We start from the raw sequence: 21,386 nt of genomic DNA, 5'->3' as shown, positions 1-21,386 counted from the left end.
AGCAGCGTTCTCCTCATATAGAAACTTAAGTTTGGGCTCTTCAAAAATGAAACTTTTCCCCAAGCAAGTAAAACAATCTTTTACAGTATTAGGTGATGCTCCTGTAATGAAGGCAAAGCTTGGGCTGATACAAAATGCTAATAAGCTAACTACTTTAGTGTCAAAGGATATTTTTTTAATTTTTTTTCCTTTAAGTCTGACAGTAAAAACGTTTCATTGGTGCACCATCCCTGTGCTGGCAGTTAGACTATTCACTAGCACTTCCAGGCTTTCTGACAGGTTTGCCATGGGAGGTTGACACCTACAAATGGAACTGTCAGTGTAGGCTTGGCCTCAGTATTTGATACCTTGAGTACCATTTGAAGTCGCAACAGTGAATTTACTTTTATGGTAGTTGTAACAGTATTCTATTCATCACACCTGTTCTGCAAGGAATAAACTGTAAAATATTGAATGTTTGTGTACCAATACCTAGTCACCTGACTTCTAAAATAAAATTTCAGCATTTGCATTTGTTCTATAGATAGCTGTGTTCCCTGTGAGTTGATTTAAATTTTCTTGTCTGGTTGCAATTTTGAGTGAAGTGCAGCAGTGTGCTGCTTTATTTTTAAAGCTTCCTCTTCACTTTTGCACGTTAAAAAATAACTTTGCTAACGAAATACGGCACTGAAGTGACGAGTTCAAGGCATGTGCTCTATAAAATTCTCTCACCCCACTTTCTTCCATGGATCTTTTCAGTGAACATAAATGCATCGTTGCACTCGTTGAAGGTGATGTGATACCCCTTCTGCGCAAATGTCAAAGGGTTTGGGGGTTTTAAGTGTTTTAAGTGACAGACCAGTAATTCATGTAGGGTACTGCTTAGGCTGCCATACAGGCTGCAGTCTGTGGAAGAGACACCTCTTAAACACGTGGTATTCTTGAGTGGGTATTCTTACTATGAGTATCTACGCTTCACCTATTTAGCGTTTTCCTCCCGCTTTTGTACATGAAACTTGATGTCGGTGGACTTTAACACTTTATAGATATTTATGTGTGTAAAATTTTCTGATCGCAATTCTTTTTCCATGTTAATGATTTTCCTAATCTTTACAGGTCTAGGAAATCAGGAGGATCTACTTCCATAACAATGGCAGCAAAATCATTGCTCCTCAAAGTAATCCTGCTAGGAGACGGTGGAGTTGGGAAGAGTTCCCTCATGAACAGATATGTCACCAACAAGTTTGATGCACAGCTGTTTCATACGATAGGTGTGGAATTCCTAAATAAAGAGTTGGAAGTTGATGGACATTTTGTTACAATGCAGATATGGGACACGGCGGGTCAGGAACGTTTTAGGAGCTTGCGGACTCCTTTCTATAGAGGTTCTGACTGTTGCCTGCTAACCTTCAGTGTGGATGACTCTCAAAGCTTCCAAAACTTAAGCAACTGGAAGAAAGAATTCATTTATTATGCAGATGTCAAGGAGCCTGAAAGTTTTCCGTTTGTCATACTGGGTAACAAAGTTGATATCGATGAAAGGCAAGTGTCTACAGAAGAAGCCCAAGACTGGTGCAGGAATAATGGCAACCATCCCTATTTTGAAACCAGTGCAAAAGATGCCACTAATGTTGCAGCAGCCTTTGAAGAAGCCATTAGAAGAGTTCTAGCCTCCGAAGACAGATCGGATCACTTTATTCAAACAGATACAGTAAACCTTAATCGGAAACCCAAAACCAGTTCATCTTGTTGTTGACTTAAAATTTTTTTTTTTTTTTTTGGGCCAAATTACTTTTGACTAGCTTGCTCTATAATAGGATGGGGAAGGCATAGTAGATAAAATAGCAAATGGGTTTCACTCTAAAATTAAAATTGTAATATTCTGCTGCTTTCTTGGGGGAGCAAAAGAAAAATTTCCATTCATGGGTGACCCATTATTGAATTAATGACGCTTTCTGTTTAGGAAGGTGTCAAGTAAAACCATTGATATAAGAATGTAATTTGCCAACTTTATTCAAATGATAAATACTTTGAATATAATTAAAACTTGAAAGTTCTGAAGCACTACTTTGGAGAAACTGTTCTGGAATTCAGGCACAAAGATACTTTTATATGTGTATATTTTTATGAAATCAGCATTCCACTTTTGTTTCACTGAAGTCAGTTTCTTAACAATGCTACATATTAAACTTCAGTCTCACTACATTCCTTTTGCTGTGAGTGGTACTTCATCTCTAACGTGTTTATTATAAGTTAATATAAATTACCTTCAGGTCTTCTTTAATTGCCTAATGTTGCTATAATTTGTGTAGGTTTTTAAGTAGGAAATAAATTTCCTACGTATTTAATGTCCATTTTCCTTTCATTTACTATTCTAATGCTGTACAAATTCCTCCAGCAGTTTAATGCAAGATACTGACGATTTTTTAAGTTAATACATGTCTCTGCCTTAAGTCCCATTCTAGCATGTATCTGATCAATAAGGTAAAAAAAATCTGAATAACAGAAGTATAACCATTTTTAGTTACAAAAAAGATATTCTTCATTCAGTCAGCTTTAATAGCACTTGAAGGGATCCACATTATGACGAATTTCTAAGAGAACGTTTAGTATGCAGCCTTAAAGTTCCAAACTTCTTGTTCCTGTTAACCTATGAGCTATGAATGTGTTTACGAGTAATCTCTGCACTGTGAAACTAAGGATTGGCAATACGTAGAGAACTCAGGAAGCTTTTGACTTAAAGTAGATTGTGACAGCTTTCAGCCCTAATGCAATACCTACAGCTAGTGTTTGAGCTGAATTTGATCCTTATTTAATTTGCTATTTTAGGATATGGGCTTAAACATTTAAGACAATGTCTTTTATATTACTGTAATCATTACACGATGAACAGAAGGAAATTCTGTATTTGTAGGACACTCTTTCTGCAGTAATGCAGGTGAAACCACAGAAGTGTATTTGAGGCTCTCCATTGCAGTTAAATGGTAGAATACCTGTTTCAGAAGTTGTTGAATGTTGGTGCGCAGAGTACCCACTGTCCTTGTAACAGCAAACCTGATTAGCGCACTGTTGCTTCAATGTGTAATCTGACTGCTAAAAGGCATGCGCGTACACACGTTGTGGGCTTCAAAAGGAAGTCTGAGGCCTGTAGGACAGGCCGTGTTATCTGCTAAACTACACAGACTCTGCTTTCTGTACAGTGATATTTTTTGTTCCAATAGAAAAGCCTTTCTTGAGAGTACAGTAACAGCAAGAGTTTTCTCTTATCTGTTCACTCTGTAACAGGTGTAATTATTTGGAAGTAAAGCTTGCAAAACAAAGCCTTCTTGTCGCTCTTTATACACTTTTCTGAATGTATTGTATTCTTGCTTGAACCTGTCCAGGACTTTATTCCACAGATCTGCTGCTCCTGCTTCAAAGTGGCATCTTTTTACCTTTTGTATGTTCCTAAGTCTAACTAATTCCTACAGTCCTGCATATACAGCAACAGAACTGTTTCAAGCTTCAGTCACATAACAGCTAAATACAGGTTGAGCTGCTACTTCTGTTTCATTTCTAGTCAATGAATGAAAAGATCTGTGAAGAAAATCTTAGCTAAATCCCTCTTAAACTGAGATAGCAAAAAGCTTTAAAAAAGACTGCTTGTGTCTTCTGCTGCTAAGGGGGCTGCTAAGCTAGTGATGTCAAACTTGTAAAACCACTACCTTACTACTTAAAGCTTCCTTTAATGTTTTTTTTAGCAGAGGTTAAGGTTGAAGCAGAACAGGGGATGAAGTTACCGTGACTAGGGTAGTACAGATACGATTCAAGTAAGATTGCTAAAAGGAAACAATTAAGAATGAGAACCATTGTGATCTTTCTTGTGCCTAAGCCTCCATCTGTGTTTTCCCATCTGTCCCCTTTCCGTGTAAAATCATGGCTACCAAGCTTCCATCTGAGAAGCAGGCTTAATAAAGTTAAATAAAACTTAATACAATGGAAGAGTATTACTTGTGCCCTGGGAGCTGCTGTACCACAACTGCACACTAATCACAAAAAAAAGTGTCTATAGGAAATAAGGCAGTATAGGAATTATGTTGAGGTTGGGATTTGGTCTCAGAAAGAGACTATCACGTACTTGAAAGAAGCAAAAGTCCTATGACAAGCAGATGTAGATGATAGTTACAAAAAAAAAAATATAAAGCTTAATAACAATCTGGCATTTCTGTACAGTACAGTAAGCACTTGGGTCTTATGTTTCAATTCACTGATTCATTTCAAGTACTAATTGTACCTCAAGTATTAGGGGGTCCTGTTAGCAATATTTAGAGTTTTGTAGAGTGATAGAGCACACTATGTAATATGTATGCAAAGTTCCAGATGTCCTTTAAAATGAGGAGCAAAGAATACCGTCATGGCAAATATGTGGGACTGATGAAAGCTAGGCATATTAGAAGAGATAGCAAAAGGGGAAGGGGCAGAGGAAACCAGCTAGGACACTGCTAACAGCTCCTGTTACAGCAAAGTCTGCAGATGCTTAGCACAAGACTGCTGCCAGAGCCAGGCTGCTTGCTTTAACAGTTGTTCTGTACCTCAAACAGATCTTACTTAAAATGAAGTCATACGACAGATTACCTAAACGGTAACTAACAGAACCTTGCAGAAAGGTAAGTTGCATTTCCAGCATAGATTTACTAAGGCTGGTTCATGTTCTTAGCTTGTGCTAATGTTCTTATTTCCTTATGTTTGATTTTTGTACTATCTAGGATAATGCCAGTCCCTTTAATTTATAAGCATTTTTGTTGCCTTTATCACGTAGCACAGGTGATCGGCTGCTTTCTCATACTGCAACAGATTTAATTTGAATTCTTATTCCTAAGCCTCTGAGATGGGGCATGAGTATAATATTGCAAAGGATGTCTCTCTTCTGCCTTGTCCATTGAGGAACTGTTCATTGGCTAAAACTGCAGCTTTCAGGCCTAGAGCAGATTTGTGACTACAGTTGATCACAAGACAACTTTCACCTGTCACTTCCAGATAGGAGTCTTTCAGCCTACTGTAAAAAGTCACAAACCAAAGCTTAAACAAGTGTTTCCCTGTACACAGGCAAGTCACAGCTACCTCGCCAACGTCCTTTAGAATTCTGTTATGAGACAATGTTCCTCACCGGAAACTCTATAATTACTCATGTAATGAGGCAGGACATAATTCTCCCTTTCCTGTGGCCAGTGACAGGCTGTTTTCATAAAGGCTAGATGGACTTGTGATACTGCATTTCCCATTTACAATTCCTATAATCAGAAGAAAAGGGGAAAGACCCCTGGCGGGGCATAAGAACAGGCACCATTTGGCTAACTGCCTTCAGAGATCAGGCAAGAGATACAATGCTTTCATTTTAAGTAACTTCCTACTGTGTGCTGGCAGAAAAGAATACAATTGTCAGAAAACCCCCAGTTTCTAAAAGTGGTGGAAACTCTTAGTGCTAATCACTCATCTTTGCCAAAACTTGTCTTACTGCCACGTATATAATTATTTAACATAAGTACTTCCTCAGTGAATCTTAACTGTATTTTTCCATTGTGCTACTGGGGAGGAGGTAGGAAACAGCAAAACCGCTCCAGCTTAATGGTTCCTTATTATATGAATAAGAATGCTTTACCTCAGGTGTTTCTGTTGTTTTCACATATATAGCAAAATAAATAAATCAGTTTATTTACTCAAGATTACATGACATTATCAAAATGCTGTACAATGCAGTTTTCATTAAATAATTCTGCAGAGACAAGTGTTACCATCTTCACTTGCCACCCCACCAATAAAGGTAGCCTTACCGTGATCATCTAGTTTTCTTCTAAATCATTTCAAGGATACTCAACAGGCATCGATACTGCATAATTCTGTGTTTTATTGAAGGTAAATATTGCAACCTTTATATCACGTTCTCTTTCTCGTGGAATATTTTACAGTGATAGTTCAGCAGTAAGCATAAATTACAAAGACGTAATGACTGACTATACATTTAAAGTACATACACATGTGGTCCCCTTATTTATACAGACTGTGCAAAATGTACCTCGTAGAGCAGCACGCCTCTTCCTTTGGAAATTACTTTTCAGACTTTTTTTTAAAAAAAGTCCAAGACGACAGCGTATACCGATTTGCTGCAAAAGGAAACAGACTACTAAAAAGACTGTGAAACCAACCAAAATATTAGGTATATATATATACCAAATGACCCATTTAAAAATTTCTATTTTGGAATGATGGTAAGTTTTGCAAAAGGGTCCCTAGCCACATTTTACAATGGAATAGCAGCCAGACAGGCCAAATAATGCATTTCTAAAACCTCAACGAACAAACAAGAGTTTCATGGTTCAAAGATCTTAGTCTAAATATATTTTCAAAAAGAAAACTTCAGCACTTGCAGAGATAATGGAAAGAAGTGGGTTTAAACATGTAAATTTAATTTCTTTTTTTCTCCCCATGTGTTAATTAGAATCAAAGTCAGGGCAGACGCAGCTGTTCTGATCTACTTTATTAATTCATTTCATTGATGCAACACTGCAGCTACACACGTATTGCACTAAATATCTGTTAACTTTGCAATTTTGCTCTTAAAAACTAAGGTTTTTTTCTCAAAACTTCCTGAAATATTGAAGACAAAGCTTTGCTGATGTATCTTCTTTTCTTTTTATTTAGCATTTTATAATACATACATTACATATTACAATATTAATATGGACCTGATTTAATACCTCGAAGAGTAAAGTTAGTCTGGTTAGTCTGCACAGTAAGTTCTCTAGCAAAGGACTGTAAGTAGAAGAGTTTATAACAAAATTAACCACTCAGGCCAAGCAATCAAGAATTCTCTTTTGCTCATACTAAGTCACATGACTGGAAGTGTCTTGTGTAACAAAAGACACCCTGTAGAAGAGGTTTAGATTTTGCAGACACGTTGACACCCATGTATCTCAGTTTGTAGCTATTCAGCCGCTGACATTTTTAAACTTAGTTTTCACAAAAGGAAACTTCATAAAATATACGTTTTAACTAGAGAAGCCTGGCTGTTCTTACTGTATTGGAAAAAAAAAAAAAAGCTGCTTCAGCATCCAATTTGCCAATCTTCAAAAAGATAAATATCAAACATGCTGAGAACTAACCAGAAGAACTACAGTTCAAATAATCAGGGAAGTGTGGAAAAACGACTCCCTCAGGAAAGTTAATTATTCAGCTTAAAAGGTGTTTCTTCCCAAGGAACTGTACTTTCCTTTCAAAGGCACTGGATCGAATAGGAGAATTGAGTTCATAAAATGGATTCATTGCAAACTGAGGAAAGAAGGAAAAATCATTAATAAGCGCAATGCCCAGCACTGGAAAACATTACTTCCAATAGCAACTACTATTAGCTTTCAACCTATGTAGTGCCACTTAAGAGCGCAGAGCTCCTAAACAATCACTTGCTTTCCAGGCCCTTGCATTCTCCCCGCAGACGTGCACAGCCACCCCTTAGTACCAGCTCCTCAGAACAAATCCATCGTGACACTGGTGGAAATTTCTGTTTTGGAAGTTAGCATTGTTTGAGTGCCGGTAGGAGGCCGAGATGGCCGATGTCCCAGTCGGTGCCTGCGATTGCTCCACCTAGTGGATGTGCCGCCAGGCTGTGGGAACACGGGCTACTTGGTCTGAGAGCGAAGTGCTTCGACCAGGCTTCTGCAGAATAGTCCTTGGCTTCCATTATTATCCTTAATGACACAATACTGCCCCAAAAATCACTGGGCTAAAATGAAAATAAATTCCGAAAAAGCACAATTTATAAAAATTCAGAAAAATCCATTCCGTTACTGGAGAACACAGCCTTTATGTCATATGTTATCAACTCTGGCTAATGTGGACTCCACAGGTGCTTCTCCGCTTACACAGGCCCCAGAGGAAACCTGCTAATGCAGGCGTGCCTGAGCAGGTACAGCAGAACGCTCTTAAAAATACTGCAGTGAGACCATAACAAGCGGGTTCTTACCTTTATGTACAAGTCATACACATCATTAAAGAAGTTCTTAATTCCGTCTTCTTGCCTCACATCATGAAGCATTATAAATCTCATATGTAAAGCAATTAAGGAAAATTGAACTTTCACAAAGAAGTAACATATCCTGAGATAAGCATTTATACCCAATTCTACATATACTTAAAATGTTTAGCTGTACATGAAATAGCAGTGACTATAGGAGGAAGCATTAAAAGAAATAATTGGAGCAATGAAATCTGGAAAACGTTACCTTTATTTTTTTAAATTCCCCTATATTTGAAAATGAAAATAAACCCCTCTCTATTCAAGGTGAATCTTTTTAAAGCTAGACAGTTGTGACAGCGGACAATGCTTTCAGCACCTTTGCTATATATCCCTGAAGTTAAAATGACATTCAATGTTACTTCCTATATATAACAAAAGTTTCACAACACACACTTCTAGGACTATCTGTACGTAAGTTCAAGCCTTGACACCACATTTTCAAGATGGGTGTGACTGACACCACGCGTGTTTATCCCCTCTTCTCCTCTCTAGCCCTATCAAAGGGATGAGAACAAAAAATCTGATCAACTTGCTCAGACCCTCTCATTCCTCTTTCCATAGCTCTACATTTCATTAGGCTATTTCAGCTCCTCCAAAAGAAAAAATCCATCTTTCCAGTTAGTCCCAATTTCCAACACCTGCTGTGCCTCCCAGCTTGCTTCATTCTGAAGCTGGTGACTCCATAACAGTAACACAGGTGAATAGCCAGAGAAATCTGTTCCAAACTCATTTCATCTAACTTAACCCTTTCTGGCAAAAGGCTTTTCCTATATAAATATAAGGAAAGAGAAGATGGAAGGATATGTCCAGCTGTGACAAAAGCAGAAACAAACCATTCGTTAAACTTGTCCACAGTCTTCAGATACATGTTGTTAGAAAGCCACATGTTCTCATCTACTAGGTCAAGAGCAGCATGGGCAATGAACTGGTTGAGATGGCGATGATCATCCTAATGCATTTCCAGAAGACACAGGATTAGTAATTCAGTGAAAGGAGTGCAATACAAACGATAATTTGCTCAAGTTGCTAAATAACTAGTGCTCAAATGATATGTACCCTTATTTTCTGCCACATATGTGCCTGTAATTAAATGAAACTAGTATATATTGTCATGAGACTTGGTTTTAAGGGAGAAAAAAGGTCATAATAAAAAGGTCATCACAAAAACAGTCTTGAGAGGAGCAAAACCAATAAAGCCTATATTTATAGCTCAGGAATGAATTCAAGCATGAATTCTTTTTTTTCACCAATGAGTAATCTCCCACCGCAAACTTATTCCACAACAGAGATCCTAATAAAAATCTTTTCCTCTACTTTTCCATCACCTGTTTTTGTGACATTTACAGCAATTTAGCATTTTTTGGACCATAACGTCTCTGTCAAATTTGGCATAAATTGAACAATAGGTTACAATGTGTAAAAGTTGGGGGACAAATGGGGAAAGCAGAGAGATACAGAGGACAGATAAACAGATAACATTGCCACCTAAAGATTTTGTTCTTTCAGGTTATTTGCCTAGAAACATAGAATTGTTTTATTGTTTTGGGGGCTTTTCTTTTTCCTAAGAGCCTAGTGCAGAACAACATCCTGGAACTGGTATTAAATACATGCTTGCAGATGTAAATTGCACCTCTTCCTATACTAAAACATGAATGGCACGCATAGAGTGATCACAGTGTTTGGTCCTAACGCTACAGGAGTGGCATGGAGAAAGAGCCATTTACTTTGTATACTAACTAGAACACTAGAGGACATCTGCCGAAAAGAAACTTGGGACTAAACCACACTGTAAGATTCTATTAGACTGGAAACATAAGTAGGCTTGCACTGTTTCTCAAAATATAGGGATGCTATTAATGCCACTATCACACCTCAGTGCACTACATTTTTCCCCCAAATCAAGGGCATTAACAGCTTTGCAAGTTCCATTAAACCATCCAGAGGATAAGACTAAGTAGTGAAGTTTAAGGGGAAAAAGCTCGTGCTGATTTACCACACACGTTATGCAAACAACTTATTTCAGGCAGCTGTGCATCTGCACTGAATTCACTCGTAAATGGCATGTCTCAGAAACAGAAGCAATAGTTGCCAAAACATATCAATGTCTACTAGTTCTCCTTCAGTGCACATCAAGTTTAGATTCTCTCTTCGGAGAAAATTTAGTACTTCAACCTCAGTCAGACAAGAACCTTACCTGAACCAAGTTATTCCCATTAGCAGAATACAGAAAACAAGTTTTTCCACTATCAAACCAGGACGCTGACGCATCCTCACACTCCCTAAGTCTAGCCCGACTAGCCTTACTTACAGTCTTTTAAGGGACACTAATTCAAAATACAGATGATGCCAAGCTGTCCAAATCAGTGACATTTTTAGATACACTCACAGATGCACGCACTTCTATTCTGAAGTCTATTTTTTCTTTGATGTAATATCACAATGGATAATTTGTTCTTTTCCCACTGGAAACATTACTTATTGAGTAGTCTTACATTTCTCACATTTTCAATATTTATCAGTACAAGTTTTAAATCTTTCTTACTTAAAAACAAGTACGACTACTGAAGATGATTACAAAAATAAGATTTCTTTATAGCATAAAAAATAAAGGACTGAATAGAGCTTTTAAATTTATGTTCCTTACTTTATCTTATTAGTGTATACAGACGCCTTAAAATAGAGAATGACAGGAAGTAGCATTAAATAACGAACAGCTATTTTAAAAGATCTACACACTAAGAGCAGTGATCAAAGCATGACTAGCATATGTATTCTTCACCATACAGCATCAAATATTTAAGGAAGTGATATTTTATTAAGAACTAGTATGATCTGGCAAAGAATTTTTAAGAGACTCAAGAACTCCAGAGTTCTACTCCCTATGACAAAGTTTCTGGTAAAAAAACCCAGAAAACAGTAGCTACTAATAACACTTTTAACAACATGCTGGTCAGGCTTCTAATACGTTGTAAAATTATAACAGAAAATGCACCATAATTACATCACAATAGTATCACAGGGGGAAAAAGAAACACACCTTGGACTCTACTTTTCCAGGAGGCAGAAATTCCATTTCAAATATGGGATTATCATGGTGACCAACTATCACGAAGTAGAAACTTCCAGACATTCTTCAATACTGTGCTCCTTACAAAAAAAAAGACAGACGCTTTACTGACAAGTCAATATACAAACTCTTAAACCATCTGAAAACGCTCCTGAAAGTCAGTCACGTTTCCTATTGGTATTTACCATAGGGTAAAGAAAGATAAAGACCTTCTTAGGTATGCATATATATACTTAAATGGGGCAAAAATAATACCCTTAGAAAGGGGAACATCTCCTGGAAGTAAATCTAGTTACTACTACTACTACTTAAAACTCTTACTCTACAACTGACTGATGATTTAACCCCTGACATCCCTCCCGCTGACCTGGAGAGCAACCATCCCATGAAGTAACGTGGTGCACCCGTCTCGGAGGAATCTCCTCATCCGTCTCTCCCCCGGGGCCCTACGGACAGGCAGCAGAAAGGGGAAGGGTGGCAGACGGCGGGCACCGTCCTCCCACGCACACAGCGGGCCTGGGTAAGTCCCACGGCCCGGCTCCATCCCCGGAGTCCCAGAGTTTCCCCGGGGTGGCGGGGGGGGGGAAGCGAACACCGTGGCCACGGCCCAGCGCCCTGAGGCCCGGGCGGCTCCCCTGTGCACCGCCGGGACCGCCGCCTGTAGGGGAAGGGCCGGAGGCCGCGGGAGCTGCCCGCGGAGCAGGCGGGAGACGGAGGGAGAGAGATGGAGGGGGTGTCTTTGCCCACAGGGTCCCGCCCCGGGCCCGCCGCCTACCCTGCGGCGCGAGCTCTCCAACGGCTACCAACGGCCGCCCGGAAGCGCTCCGCTCTGCCCCGCCCCAGCATCCGGCGCCCCCGTGACGCTTCAGCCGTCGCCGGGAGCCGGCGCTCCGCAGCGGCCTTTCCGCGGCCCCGCTCCCCGGGCCCAGCGGGGCTAGGCTGGGCTGGGCTCGGTTCCCAGCCCCGGGGAACTGCCGCTGCCACCGCCGCCGCTCAGGCAGGAACGGGAGAGCCGAAGCGCAGGCCGAGGCCCGCCGCCTTCCCTGTGCGTAGGGGGAGGCTGTGCCGGCAAAGTCTGGGCCTGCCTGAGGTGGGGCTGGGGCGCTCGCTGGCCGGGGATCGAGCTGGGAATCAATAATATCTTTTTTTTTTTTTTTTCTTTTTTCCTGGTATTGTAGGGCAGGATGGCTTCGGTTGAAAGGGAGACACTGTCCCAAGATGAACTCCGGAAAAGGCTCTATCAGACTTTTAAGAACCGAGGTGTACTGGACACACTTAAGGTGTGCTTTATTTTCAGCAGGTGCTGCCTGTGATTCGCTGTACTACTTAACATTGAAAGCAGTGAAAGGCATGCCAAGAAACTATCCCACTCTCCCCAGCTGTATTGTTTTTGCCACAGTCTAATTTGTATTCAGCTTTTTTTTGGTCAGATATGAGATTCGTCTTAAACAGAAGTGCTTTTCCTTGTGGATTAGTCTTGGGCTCTTTTTCAAAAAGGTTAAAGGCCTGTGTCAGGTCTTTGGAAATGTCCATGCTTGAGGAAAAAAGCCAAGTAGGGAAGAGAGGAATAAATGAGGATAGGACTGGAAAGGATCTCTTACGTCACAGTGTGTTTACTACCTACTATAAGTAAGCACACTTTATGAATAATCATCCTAAAATACTCCAGTTCTGTTTTAAAACTATTTAAAACTGTTTTAAAACTAAAAATCTTTTAGAATACGGTTATGTTCAAGAGTGAAACTTTGTTCTGGTTTGTAGCCTGGGTTTATTTATGGTTGCTCTGGCCTTTTTCCTTGTGCTGAAAGTGTCTTTCAGTTCAGGTAGCTCTTGCTCCTATTGATGAATTTATAGGCAGCAGTCGTACCTTTTCTTCAGCATTCTGTTCTACAATGCTAAGCAAGTCAAGGTACAGAAATCGCATTGCTTGTTACCCCAGTAGTCCTCTGCATCACTTCGAAGTCTTTACCCCCTTTTTTTTAAAGGAAATAGATTATCATTGTCGTGAGCTTTCCGGAGGAATTTGAGAATGGTATTAATTCTTCCCTGTTTGTGTGAAAGTCAGTGGAAGGCTACATATGTCTCTTTTTGAGGTATGTTACATTTGTAGCACTAGCAATTGATTGACACATCCACATGTTGCTTTTTCCAAACAATATATCCCGTGTGTTATAGCAGAAACTCATATCAGGACTTAAATGCTGAAATGTTGTATTTCATGCAGTTTCAGTTTTGCTAGTCTTTAAACATCATCTGACTGCATTTTTTTATGCTGTCTTGATCTTTCTGGACTTCTAGCGTTACCAGCAAATTTTATTAGCTCCTGCTTTTTATGTCAAATTCATTAAAGTTAAAAATAAAATAAAAAAAACAAGATCTGTGTTTTAAGAATACTTTTGATAATCTTAGGGCCAAGAATTCCCTGTTCAGAACAACTTGTTTCTCCCTCAGTGATTTCCATACCAAGCTTGCAATGCTTGAACCATTTCTTGTCTTCCTTCATCTAACTCATAGTCTGTCAGGTGTTGTGCTATTTAAATCCATTTTCCTGCTTTGTCTTCCTTGTGTAGAAGATTATACATCATATTAAAGATTTTGTAGCTCTTCTGACTTGAAGAATTAATGCAGTTGGATTTCTTATGGATTCTTATGGATTACATCTTCTAATGAGAATACTCTCAACTTTCTCGTTGTGGTCTTATCTGACTGCCTCTGCTGCTAAGAGGCAGAGCGGATCTGGAGTTACAGATATGCTGAAATGGCCAACATATAACAACCAATTTCTGCCTGCCTTTCCCATAGTAGGGGCAGGGATTTATCCCTGTGTTTTCCACCTGCACTTTGTCACGAGATGTAGAAGAGGTTGCTGGTCTCGGTTGTTCTTGAGACTGCCATCTCTGTCAAAGTTGGTTGAAACTAGACAAGTTCAGAAATTAATAAGGAAAACAAATTTTTCAGTTGTCTTTGTTTCTATTACCAGCCTAATATCTGTAGAAAGCCATGCTACAATCTCAGTCTAGTATGATGATCTAGCTTTGTTAAGATTTGGTGTTTCATCTCAGTTTTGGTGGCACACTACTTCTTTAATCAGCTTTATCGCTCTTGCATACCTGCTGTTGAAAGCTTAAAAATGCTATTTCTGTTGTGATCTTTTAGTATGCTGTGAACGATTTGTATAATTATGAAATGAAAGTTATTATTTCTTCCTTTTACAGGAGGGAGACTTTCTGATTTTACGTTATTTCTTTTCTCTATTGGAGCTCATAGAATGCAAATAAAAAATGCAGTTTAATTATTATTAATGCCTGTAGGCTTTTTTTATTAGTACTCTTTTGCTTCCCTACAAAATAATTGATATCCAAGACAATGAATTTCCTGTTTATTTTCCCATCTGCCTTTGTGATGGCATTGGCAGCTTCTTGATAGGAGACTCAGAAGAGGACTAGTGAGTTTTCCAAGTATGCCTGAAATTGAGGCCACATCAGGCAGGCTTTACTTAAGCCAGAGAGGAGGAGAATAGGAAAGCAGTGATCTAAAAATGAAGCTGGGTGCACTAGGGTGGAGTTCTTAACTGAGAACAATACTTATTTTCAGTCCTACATTTGATACATCTTGAGGGAAAGTCAAAGATCACTGTAGCCACCATTAGAGTGTTTTGAAGAAACGCACAATGTCCCAAGCACTCTTCTAAATTTTGCCGAAGTTAGTCTGCCCATTTCTGTTATGTAGGTTGTAATATGACATGTACAAGTAAAATGAGGGTCCCTGTGAATTTTGAAAAATAAAAACTCTTATTGAATAACATGTAAACTGAATATCATGTCTTTTCTGTATCAGACACAGCTCCGAAACCAGCTAATCCATGAATTAATGCACCCAATTTTAAGTGGAGAACTTCAGCCACAGGCTGTTCCAAGCGATGACAGTTCGCTTTTGATCACAGCTTCCAACAGTTTGGTGGCAGATCATCTACAGAGATGTGGCTATGAGTATTCGCTTTCTGTTTTCTTTCCAGAAAGTGGATTAGAGAAGAAGAAGGTAAGTTCAGTAATTTACCTCTTCTAAGACTTTTTGGAGTTTTGCTTTCTGAGGGTTGTCGTATTCCAACAGAATTGAAAAAAATCCCCTTTTGTGACGGTGACATGCAAACACAGGTGCAGCTTCTGATTATCTCCATAAAAGATTTCATTATTCAGGGCCATTTTCCTGAGTACTTTAAATTGGCAATAAGCTAATGATGCTGTTCTGGAAAGACATTGCGCAAGCCTCTTAACCTCACATTTGCTTCACCCATTGCCACAGTCTGGCATGACCATTTGTGAGACTGTGTGACAGAACACTTGGAGAACTGATCCTGATTAAAGCTAGCCTCTTGTTTGGCTCTTTAGTTCCATGAAAATGTGGTTCATGGTCAGTTTAAGCTGTTGTAACTACAAGCTGTGGCTGAAAAAGGCAGCCCTTGTCCTCTCTTTGTTTCTCCTCTATGAGTATGTGATAGGGTGAAGTTGTTTCTAACTGAAAATTAATTTTTTTACCTGGTGAGTTGTTATTTGTTGTTTGGGTTAGTGAGCTCATCTGATTTATATGATAAATCAAGAAAAGAGGCAAGGAAAGTAGCAAGAGCGTGTATTCAGAATGGGGAGGAAACAAAACTATCTCTTTTCACAGCTTCAGTTGATCATGAAACTACGTGCTGGCCTCTGTATGTCTTAGGTAGTGGAGACTGGTAAATGTAGTACTAGAACAGCAGGCCTCTGAAAATGGTTTTACAAGGCGCTAAATACATCTTTCTTGAATGCAAAACATTCTACAACTGTAAAATAATGCCTATTACATATTTGAAATTATTTTAAATTAGCTAACCTTTTCGAACTTACCTTTTTTTTTCCCCCCCAAAGCTGTGGACTATGCAAGATCTTCTTCAATTAATGAGGATCAATCCAAAATCCAGTCTTTACAAATCACTGGTAAAGTTATTTTGATTTTGAAAACAAGCTTAAATTTCAGTTGTGATGAAATAGACTGGCTAAAACATCTTTTATTTCTTACAGACTTCGGGAACTCGGAAGGAAAATAAAGGTACAAGATGTTTATACATGATGCAGACAAGGATAATTCTGTCAGCTTCATTTTTATTAAGACGCGAGCAATAGAAACTCAAATTTCTTGAGTGTATGTTAGTATGGAATAATACGGATTCAGTCAGATTTTGAAATTTGTAGTACTCCAGGATGGTGAATATTATAATTCAGGATTATCCAACTCCTATTTGTGGTGTGGATTAAGTGATAACATTCACCTACAAAATAAATGACTCGAACATTAGAACTGAAAAAATCTGTAATCAGGTATTAAATATAATGCTCTTTGGAAGCTTTTCATGCTAACTTTAGCAAACTCAGATTTTGGTGTTCATAACTGACTGTACTAGCTTGCATAATGTACTTCAAAAACCAGTTAAAGATTTAATTGATGTTCCATTGTTTTATATAAGAAATAATTCTTATGTCTGTATGATGAAACCTAGCTATATTGTATAGCCTAAAGTAGCTTGATCTTCATAAACCGCTATTGCCTAATGACCTCATAATTATAGTAGTAATAATCTACACTCTCAAATGACCTTGGAAATCAGAGACATGGATGAAAGGAAAAGTTGCAAAAGGGCAGCTTTTCCAGAATGAGACGGACTGAGTTATGCTTGTAGTAAAATCTCAATAGTTTAGTAGTACTGATTTTTACTTAAATACTTGGTTCTTTCCGTAAATCAAATAGGTTTTCTTGTACAGTGAAAATGACTTCATAAATTGCAGGCTCAAATTCAGTTTTGGTATGAAATTAGAGCTAACTAATATATTGGATCTTGATAGGTTTTCTTATGCAGATTTTAATTGGACTTACCGAGCATCATCTAAGTAAGGAAACTCATGACACGGAAGCTCAGACAACCTCAGTGCCTCCTTACAGAGAATCTCTTGGTAAGTGCAGCCTCTACAAGCAAGTCTCCACGCGTATTTTCATAGTGGTAATGGTATGGATTTATAAATTGTATGACTGCTATTCATTCATCACTTACTCAAATGCACCCTAAAGTAATAATAAGTAGAGATCATACCTGTTACTAGTACATCGTTTTTTCAAACCTTTCTTAAAATAAGGCAAAAGTCCTGTTACAATGTTTTTTTTAATCCCTCAGATATTTTCTTAGGCATTTAGTTAAGAGCTATAACTTCTTAGATGGACTACAAATGTTATGTGCTGAAATATGTTCCAGAAAACATAATTGTAAATGTGTCCCTTGCTTCTCTTTCTGTCATAGTTTTTCAGTGAAAGTTAGGCATAGATTAGGAGTTTTTGAATTATAACATGCATACTATTAGTACTACAAACAATCTAAAAGTTGCATGCAAAAGAGAATTCTTGTCCATTCATGATAAAGGGGAGGAATGACCATGTAACACCAGAAATAGTGCCTAAACGATTAAGTGCCCCCTCCCAGGTATATGTTGTGTGGCATAAAGCTGATAAATGGCATTTCTGTACTGCCTCTGCAGTTGTACCACACAGATCTTACTATGACAGTGCTACTTAGGTAAACTAAGGAACTTCCTACAGAGAGACAGGTTCCTACAGTCATTGGTAGGATAACTGTGGTGACTGTAATTAAATTATGGTGGATATATTTCTCTTTTTATAGCTGAGAAGCTTCAGCTGATTGATGAACAGTTTGCAGACTCTTATCCCCAGCATCAGAAATATGAATCTTTAGAAGTAAAACTTCATGAATATAGAAAAGAAATAGAGAAGCAGCTTCAAGCAGAAATGCGTCAAAAGGTATAATTGAATTTGAGGGAAACACTTGTTAATTTTGACTTTGCACGTTACAAACTTTTACTATTTAAGGTAAAAAAAAGATCTAATAGTTACAACAAACACAAAAGCCTAAGTTAATCCAATATTAATTTTTAATTGGTGATATAGCACATATATATTTTACATTCCCCTTTTTTGTTAAATGTGCACAGAATATTAAGCTATTTATTCTGATGTTAATTTGTAACACTTTTTCATATTTTGATTGTCTTAATTTGTTAAATTTTATTTAGTCTTTGATTATTTTGTTTTATGGAGAAATGTTTACTCTGTGTAGTCATACTCTTCATTTTCCTTCCCAGTTAAAATTTTGAACCTTGAATTTCAATATAAAGCATAGCAATTGAGAGACATGAATTGCTGCTGTGTAGCTTGATAGATAGTGGAGTTAATTTTTAATACTGATGAGAATTTGCATACTATTTCAAAACATTACACAGAATCACTAAAATCATAACAGACAATATTATTAATTATTTCTGGTGTGTTTTTTTTTTTCTTCCTACAATTGAAGACAGCTCTTTTAGAGACTTTTCCTTCACTTTGGGAATAAAATTAGGTATTTTTTTGTCACATAATCCATTGATAATTCTTATGTCTAAAAAATGGAGCAGAGAGAATATACTACAGTTCATTTAAATAAGAGGGGGGTTACCATAAATTTCTGTCAAGATCAACAGTTTCTTTGTACAGAAAAATTTAAATCAACTGTAGTTCATTTAAATATGGTTTTTTCCATTAATTTCTGTCAAGATCAATAGTTTATTTGGATATAAAAATTATAATCTGATATTCAGTTAGAATTCTTAGGCACACTTTTAAAGGCACTTACCTGCATATAAACTGTTTGAGGAAATCAATTTAGTCATATTAATTCAGCTAGACAAGTAGAAGGACTGAGAGTTAAAACTGCCAATGTTTTTTACCTTCATTTTTCATTTAATCTTTATTCCCCAACAGGCACTGTCTTAGTAGTATGTAAAACATGTTAATTCGTGTGTTGTTAAGTTTGGCTGACTTTAAGCAAAGCAGTTGCAACAAAGGAGATTGGAATCTTAACCAGATATAAATCACTTCTAAATTCAATTCACTTTACATGGATTCCTTAGCAATGTGATGTGAATTACTGTAAGACATTTCTAATCCAATTTGTGTATGTACAATTGATGCTGTACTGTCTCACCATTTATTCAATTTGCCACCAACTTTATGCCTACAGACCTGAATTCCTTCATCAGATATTCCTACTGTGCTTTTCCCTTCTCTTTAACCTCGTTTTCTCCAGTCTCACAATTTTTCTATCATTCTCTTTTTATTCTTTTGCTCGTTTTTCCTCACATTTTTTGCCTTGTATGCTTGCTTTCCATTTGCTTCCAAATTTTTATTATAATTCCTTATTACCCCATTTGTTCTTGCATAAATTGTAGTTCAAACATTGAATGGAGGCCTGTTCCCAATGATTCTGCTGTGCGGCTGCAAGATGCATACTTTCTTGTTTGTACGCATTTACTTTTTTTCCAGTTGTGTTAAGAAGTCCATGAATCAGACTTCTGTTTCTGTAACCCTCTTGATGTGGAGTTCCATCTTCTGCATTTTTTTTACACATTCGGCACTTCAGTGTCTAGATGAATTTCTGTTGTTCCTGAGCAATTCAGGATGGGTCTGCTTCTGCCATTTCTTGCATCACCAGCCAAAAGAGGTTCTTTGGGAAAGGGGCAAGAATGGAGATAGTGTCAGAGGAGGAATTACAGTATGGCTTTTCCTTAATAGCAAGCAGAGTATCACTCCTGCAGTGTGTTTTTCTTCATAGGCCTCTGTTTTGCTCTTGTCTAAAGCTATTAGTTTTGTCTAAGATCTGCTTTGGGATGCCAGATAAATGCATGCAAACTGTGTGAGTCATGTAAATAGTATGCGCGGCTAAGATACCTTTATCACAGTAATTTATTTTCATCCAATTATTACATGTTTCTAACAAGAATTTCTAAGTGAAATTTAGAATTGTCTGAGGAGGGATTGTCTTTGTCAATTTGAAGATGGCCCTACTCAACCCACTCTTTCTCCTTTATGTAAGCTAGAACATTTTAAAGAAGTTGAAATAGCAAAAATTAAAATGGAGGAGAAAGTGCAGACCCAGAAAGAAATCTCTGAGTTGCGTCATGAGTTAGAGAGGACACACCAAGCAAAGTCTGAAGCCTTGATTTCTCGTGAAAAGAATGCTATTGAGAGGCTTCAAAAGCAACAAGAGGTAAAGTTCCAAATATTTTTTCTTAATCTAGTACAGAATGGTTCAGTTGATTAAAGTGTTCTTTTATCTTTGCAAGATTTACCTTCAGATCTTACTTGGCTTATTAGTGAAAACTTTGAATTTACTTTTGTTGTCATAAATAGGGGAATGCAATTAGCAACTGCAAGAATGAGTATGTGTAAATATCTAAAATAGAGCTGTCTGTAAAAGGAACAGTTCTGCAAGCTAGGATTGAAGCATTTGAATGTAATAAATACTTCTAATTCTGTTTTAATAACTTTGCCGAATTCAGATCACTGAGGTATTTTTCTAACAAAAAGTTGAACACAGCTTTTAGTTGTACTATAGATTCATGCCGTTGTTTAGAAGAACTGTAGGCTAAATGGAATATATAATCTCTACGGTACAGATATTCCATTTCTGTATGTTATTATATATTGAACATTATTAATAGCCACTGCCTTTACTGTAAGCTAGCATCTCATTTTCTTTCTTTGAACACTTTTGTTGATGAGTTACTCCTTTGGGCTGTTAACTCTTGGTGTTTTGCTAGAGCAGTAACTGTTACTGCAGCACACAATAATTTGGATGTAGTTCTAAATTGCTTCTCCCAATCTCTATGACTTTCCAGTTTTTGGCAGCGTAGTTTGCTTGCTGTTCTGTTGCCTGTTTGCATAGCCATCCCCCTGCTGGCTGCAGTAGACCTTCCTATCCAAATAATAGTCATCCACAAATGCTAACCGCATTTTTGCTCTGGTGCGGTGGGTTTTTTTGTTGTTGTGGTGGTTTGGTTTTTTTTGGTTTTGTTGTCTGCCCCATCCCACCTCCCAGGAGCACATGGTATTGGTTAACAAAGCAATCATACAGGTCTCTATATAGATGATTATATACTGTTCTCTACTATTTACCTCCTTCCAATCTGAAAATTAAACGTTTTATCACTATGCTATGAGTTACTGTCATGTTTATGTCCTTAGAAATTTACAAGAAAACAATCTATTTTATGCTATCAATCTTCTTCTGTGGGTATGAAATTAATTAATTAATTAAAAAAGAAAAAAAAAAGACTACTAGATCAGTATATCCGTCAGGTATTGTGTATGAATATTTAGTTGCTCTTGCCAGCTTCTGCACTTCCCTGGGAAGTCTATGCTTCACTGGCCTGGGGAATC

At 37.9% G+C, this 21,386-nt stretch overlaps 3 protein-coding genes across 11 annotated transcripts in view; 2 read left to right on the top strand and 1 right to left on the bottom strand.

The window, feature by feature from the left end:
• Positions 1-2,184, top strand: part of RAB9A (RAB9A, member RAS oncogene family) — a 33,000-nt gene extending 30,816 nt beyond the window's left edge. For all 5 annotated transcript variants that reach the window (XM_074606317.1, XM_074606293.1, XM_074606285.1 and 2 more), the window contains one exon: positions 1,096-2,184. In XM_074606317.1, the coding sequence (XP_074462418.1) occupies positions 1,130-1,735 (606 nt within the window). In that variant the 5' untranslated portion in view covers positions 1,096-1,129 and the 3' untranslated portion in view covers positions 1,736-2,184. The remainder of the gene's footprint in view (positions 1-1,095) is intronic.
• A 3,463-nt stretch (positions 2,185-5,647) lies between these two features.
• Positions 5,648-12,017, bottom strand: TRAPPC2 (trafficking protein particle complex subunit 2). 3 transcript variants are annotated; one of them, XM_074606347.1, is made up of 6 exons: positions 11,872-11,937; positions 11,464-11,542; positions 11,067-11,176; positions 8,834-8,978; positions 7,976-8,061; positions 5,844-7,284 (listed from the first exon to the last, which is right to left on the bottom strand). In XM_074606347.1, the coding sequence occupies exons 3-6, from the start codon at positions 11,157-11,159 to the stop codon at positions 7,186-7,188; spliced, it is 423 nt and encodes a 140-aa protein (XP_074462448.1). In that variant the 5' UTR covers positions 11,160-11,176; positions 11,464-11,542; positions 11,872-11,937; the 3' UTR covers positions 5,844-7,185. The 3 variants fall into 3 exon arrangements, with proteins under 3 accessions (XP_074462443.1, XP_074462448.1, XP_074462432.1); XM_074606342.1 differs by lacking the exon at positions 11,464-11,542 and having other exon boundaries at positions 5,648-7,284; positions 11,872-12,017; XM_074606331.1 differs by lacking the exon at positions 11,872-11,937 and having other exon boundaries at positions 5,845-7,284; positions 7,976-8,063; positions 8,836-8,978; positions 11,464-11,589.
• The window catches only part of OFD1 (OFD1 centriole and centriolar satellite protein), a 35,550-nt gene continuing 25,672 nt past the window's right edge, over positions 11,509-21,386 (top strand). The window contains exons 1-8 of one of the 3 annotated variants that reach the window (XM_074606146.1): positions 11,509-11,616; positions 12,275-12,376; positions 14,934-15,134; positions 15,995-16,063; positions 16,148-16,175; positions 16,967-17,074; positions 17,794-17,930; positions 20,041-20,214. In XM_074606146.1, the coding sequence (XP_074462247.1) occupies positions 12,281-12,376; positions 14,934-15,134; positions 15,995-16,063; positions 16,148-16,175; positions 16,967-17,074; positions 17,794-17,930; positions 20,041-20,214 (813 nt within the window). In that variant the 5' untranslated portion in view covers positions 11,509-11,616; positions 12,275-12,280. Of the gene's footprint in view, positions 11,617-11,894; positions 12,142-12,274; positions 12,377-13,081; positions 13,190-14,933; positions 15,135-15,994; positions 16,064-16,147; positions 16,176-16,966; positions 17,075-17,793; positions 17,931-20,040; positions 20,215-21,386 lie in introns of those variants that run through there. The other 2 variants (XM_074606162.1, XM_074606156.1) reach the window with 2 other exon arrangements.

Source organism: Larus michahellis, chromosome 1 (genome assembly GCF_964199755.1).
Source record: "Larus michahellis chromosome 1, bLarMic1.1, whole genome shotgun sequence".
NCBI classification, from domain to species: Eukaryota; Metazoa; Chordata; class Aves; order Charadriiformes; family Laridae; genus Larus; species Larus michahellis.
This window is presented reverse-complemented; position numbering and strand designations above follow the sequence as displayed.

What these genes read in the sequence shown, in the direction of transcription:
- TRAPPC2 (XM_074606342.1), bottom strand. Translation starts at nt 11,159, where the DNA reads ATGTCTGGAAGTTTCTACTTCGTGATAGTTGGTCACCATGATAATCCC. An exon ending in CTGGAAAAGTAGAGTCCAAG is followed by an intron (nt 8,979 to 11,066) that starts GTGTGTTTCTTT and finishes GAAATGCATTAG; the next exon opens with GATGATCATCGCCATCTCAA. An exon ending in TGCTTTTGTCACAGCTGGAC is followed by an intron (nt 8,062 to 8,833) that starts ATATCCTTCCAT and finishes TAATTGCTTTAC; the next exon opens with ATATGAGATTTATAATGCTT.